This window comes from Cynara cardunculus (genome assembly GCF_001531365.2).
Source record: "Cynara cardunculus var. scolymus isolate 2C chromosome LG 17, CcrdV1, whole genome shotgun sequence".
Taxonomy (NCBI): domain Eukaryota; kingdom Viridiplantae; phylum Streptophyta; class Magnoliopsida; order Asterales; family Asteraceae; genus Cynara; species Cynara cardunculus.
This window is the reverse complement of record NC_037544.1, coordinates 34,396,971-34,401,824: the sequence shown is the minus strand read 5'-3', so window position 1 is coordinate 34,401,824 and position 4,854 is coordinate 34,396,971. Positions and strand designations below refer to the sequence as shown.

The window sequence follows — 4,854 nt, the reverse complement described above, 5'->3', positions numbered from 1 at the left end:
ACCGGAGGTTGACCGGGGGTTGACCGGAGGTTGACCGGGGGTTGACCGGGGTTGACCGAAAGTTGACCGGGGACGGGGCCGGGGCCGGGGACTATTTATATAAACCGGGGCCGGGGCCGGGGATTGCAAACCCCGCCCCATCCCCGCCCCGTTGCCATCCCTAGTTTGTGATAACCGTGAGATCCAATCTCAAACACAAATCAATAGATAAATTAGAAAATTTATAATTTTGGTAATTTTTAATTAAAATTCAAAGCAAGGATATTTTAGGTATTTTCTCTCCTCTCTTCGTCCCCGTCTTCCGGCCTCCGGCCACCGTCCTCTGCTGATACCACAGTGTGATACTCAAGCAACATATAAGATGCATTGTGATATCACTGTGTTACATATCCGATCGATCACACAAATGACCTCAGTATGATACCCAATCACATATAAGATGCATTGTGATACCACTGTGGTATCACCGGAGGACGGTGGCCGGAGGCCGGGAGACGGAGAGAGGAGAGAGAAGAGAGAAGATAGGAAAGAGGAGAGAAAATACCTGAAATGTCTTTGCATTAAAATTTTAATTAAAAATTACCAAAATTATAAATGAAAACATTAAAAACACTGACGATCAAACAATTACGTATTAATATTGATACTMAATAAAAACAAATTTTGAAAACATGTGATCTATTGCTTTATAGTATTTAACACATTTGATTTAAAATATATCTCATAAAACTAAAACTAAAATTCTAATTAATATAATCATATTCTTCGGCAGAAATTAGGAATTGGACAGAGATAGGGATTGTAATACCTAGAGGTGCTCAAAAACCCTATCAACCCGATCAACACAACCCAACCCAACGTAAAATAACTTAACCCGAATCAACCTGATGTCTAATCGAGTTGTAAAATTGTCAAACCGTAGATATTGGGTTGATATTTGGTTACTATTAGTTGAACCAAACCCAACTCGATGAACCCGATACATTAGAGAATTACACTATCATGTATGTTTTTTTCATATACATATATTTTCAATCTATTCACATCTCTATATAACTCATTCGTATATATGTTCAGTAACTGTCAACATATATATGTAAATTAAGAAATTTAACTGAATGTGATATACGTAAGAAGTATGGATAAGTTGTATCAAATGATTGATGATGAAAAAGAAATTATAAGTAGTAAAAAAACATATTTAAGGTTAAAAAAATATGTTAATGTACCAAAGTATCAATCCGACCAACCCAACTAACCCGACCAACCCGTACGAATTAGATTGCACTTTGGTTTGGATTGGGTTAAGATTTTTCAAACCACAAATATTAGATTAAATTGTTGAAATGTCTTAAACCTGATCAAAACAACCCATGATTAGCCCGGTGATACCCACTCAATTCCCATGCCTAATTGCAACTCGTTAGAATATGACAAAAAGAGTTGGTAATCATTAAAATGTAATTCACTGAATTTCTGTTCTAACTTTTTCATTCTTATACATACACGCAGTTGATCACATAATTTCACACACACGCACACCATTTCTCTTTGATTTTATAGTGGTACGTCCATGGAGGCAACCGCTAAACCTCCGGCGCCGACGCTCTCCTTACCATGGAGAACACGCATCGCTCTATTCATTCTCTCCACCTTCAGCGATGCATTCTTTCTGAAAAACGGCACTATTAACCGCCGTCTTTTTAACTTATTCGACTTTCGGATCCCGCCGACGTCCAAATCCATCAACGGTGTAATGTCCCATGACGTCGTCGTGGATCAAGCTCGTAACCTTTGGTTCCGAGTATACATACCTACACAACACATTGGTGAAGATCTCCCRGTGATCGTGTTCTTTCACGGAGGCGGATTCGTCTTCCTCTCCCCCGACGGCRWGGTYTATGACGCCGTGTGCCGCCGGTTCGCGAGARAAGTRCSGGCCGTTGTTGTTTCTGTTAACTACCGGCTTGCGCCGGAGCATCGGTATCCTTCTCAACATGACGATTGCTTCGATGTGCTGAAGTTTCTGGATGATGAAGAGAATATATCTAAATCGCTGCCGGAGAATGCGAATCTGCTGCGTTGCTTTCTTGTTGGAGATAGTGCAGGTGGAAACCTAGCTCATCATGTCACTCAAAGAGCCTGTGAATTCAACTTCCGACGACTCAAGGTATATCCATCGATGATATTAGACCGTAATTATTCCAATAATTTCAAATTAATCGGTTACCATGTTGGTGTGACGAGTAATCTGATATCTAACTTAGTATTATTTGCTGATTCATATACTAGATACCACATCAACAAGGTAATCGGTTAATGCTTCAACCGGTTACCCGAAACTTAAATGTTTAAAACTTTACATCTTGTGTATTTGAAAATATATTACCCAAATTAAAAAATCAACTTAAAATACTTATTTTTTTCATATAATTTATCATTTATAAATAGTTATTGGAGAGGTGGTATAATTTGTACTTCTTTTTGAATAACTTTAATACTTCACGGTATTAAAATAAATGTTTATATTTTTATTTTATTTTATTACAAAAATAAATGTCAACTTAAGTGCTCAATTCGGGCAAAGTAATTGTCCAAATTTCTTTTTTAATCTATACTATATTATAAAGTATTTTATAAAAACTCTTAAAAATCATTTTGTATGCGTAAAGTACTGTTTATTAATGTATATTACTTAAAACTCAAGATTACAAGTAGATTGTGCGTAAGTACAACTTATTAAAGCTCCATATATGAATTCGTGTAACTAACTGCAGATAAACATAATCAAATACATGATAAACATCTCATTTTAAATATAAAAAATATAAAATATAATCAGGGTAATCATTGAGTTTTAACAAAATACTTAATCATTATCGTTATAAAAAAATTATATAATTAAATCAAAAATAAATTATTTCGTTACTAAATTTAAGTTAAAATTATAATAAAAAATTGAATTAAAGAAATTACAAAAAAAAAACTTTTAAATAGTTAATATGATACTAATATTGATATATTTATTTTCAAAATTTTATGATATCTTCAAATTCATATTTTATTCAAAAACAAAAACATTATCCCTTTCACAGAACCACATAAAACCCATATTAAAAAATCTACAGAGACGAAATAAAATGAAATACTAATATCGAGATATATCTTGCTGCATTGCGCAAGTACCTTTCTAGTATATTATAAAGCATTTGACAAAAACTCTTAAAAATAATTTTTTATGCATAAAGTACTGTTTATTGATGCATATTACTTAAAATTCAAGATTACAAGTTGATAGTACGTAAGTACAACTTATTAAAGCTTCATGTCTAAATTCATATAACTAACTGTAGATAAACATAATCAAATACATGATAAACATCATTTTAAATATAAAAAATCTAAAATATAATTAAGATAATCATTGAGTTTTAACAGAATACTTAATTATTATCTTAAAAAATTATTTTATTAAACAAAAATAAATTAGTTTGTTTTTAAAATTCAATTAAATTATAATAAAAAAATTGAATTAAAGAAATTACATAAAAAAAAATTTTAAATAATAATTTGATACTAATATCGTTTATTTTTATCAAAATTTTACGATATCTTCAATATATTTCATTCAAAAATAAAAATATTTTATTTTTTACAAAACCACATAAAATCACATTATAACATTGATAGACTCAAAATATAAAACGAAACATTAAAATCAAGATGTATCTCGCTGCATTGCATGAGTATTCTTCTACTTTATTTTAATATAAGTGTTTATTTTCAAAAGTAGTGTTTCTTTTTCTATTATGTATTGAATTATGAGATATAGAAATTAATAGCTCTATCTACCGTTAACGGTAAAATTATTATTTAGTTACTTAAAAAGAATGTTTATATTTTGTAGACATTAATTTATCTTGGGACAGGTGAATATATATATTTTTTATTTTATTCTTAATTATAAAAAGACGAAATTATATATTACTTTTATTATTAAAGGTAAAAATATCCTTTAGTTCACTAAAAATGGGTGATAATTACATTTTTTTTTCTAAAACTAAGTTTCTTTTTATAGAGGACACTTTTTTTTGGGAGTAGATACTAATGAGAGTCTTGGTAGTCTTACATTAGATGTTTAGATGAGTTGATACATCTTAATTATACCCATGTTAAATCAAGTCTAAGGAGTTCTGTAAGATGGCATAAATGGTCGTTTTTATATATATAGGGTCAAGTTCAAATGTTAATCAAAGTTTTTGTGTTAACTTTGTTAACTGATCTTGATCATCCAATTTTTCAACAAATGGTTGTGATTAATCATGATAAAAACTTATTTTTTTTTAAATTTAAAATTTCATAAAGACAAGTGAACAAAGTTGAAAAGGGTATTTAGGTAAAAAAAAATTATGTAACTCCCATATCATTAATTAATTGGGAGTAACAAAATAAAAAATTCTATTATTTTTTTGTTAATTTATTTTTGTTAATGTAAGAACCATATGAACACAACTATATATATATGAACAAAAATTTGACATATATATGAATCTGGACTGCATAGTATTTATGAACACAATATGAACATAATAAGAATAACTGCTATACAAAAGTAAAAAAACAGTTATGAACACGATATGATCAGCTTGTGAACAATAGTTTCTTCATTATAAACACATTCAGGAGCGAAACTTTGTCAATTGGAGTTTTATACATGCATTGCATCCACACCTTTTAAGGTTCACCCCTTGTTCATATCGTATAATTTATATGAACACAGAATCCCAACGCTATGAACACCGGGTGCAAACACTTACACAAATATAAAGATTTGGTATCAAGCTTAAAAAATAA

General features: G+C 30.4%; 1 protein-coding gene across 1 annotated transcript in view; it reads left to right on the top strand.

The window, feature by feature from the left end:
- The first annotated feature begins 1,573 nt into the window (after positions 1 to 1,573).
- The window catches only part of LOC112500013 (probable carboxylesterase 18), a 5,090-nt gene continuing 1,809 nt past the window's right edge, over positions 1,574 to 4,854 (top strand). Inside the window, exon 1 of the mRNA XM_025103273.1 lies at positions 1,574 to 2,170. Within this exon, the coding sequence (XP_024959041.1) occupies positions 1,574 to 2,170 (597 nt within the window). The remainder of the gene's footprint in view (positions 2,171 to 4,854) is intronic.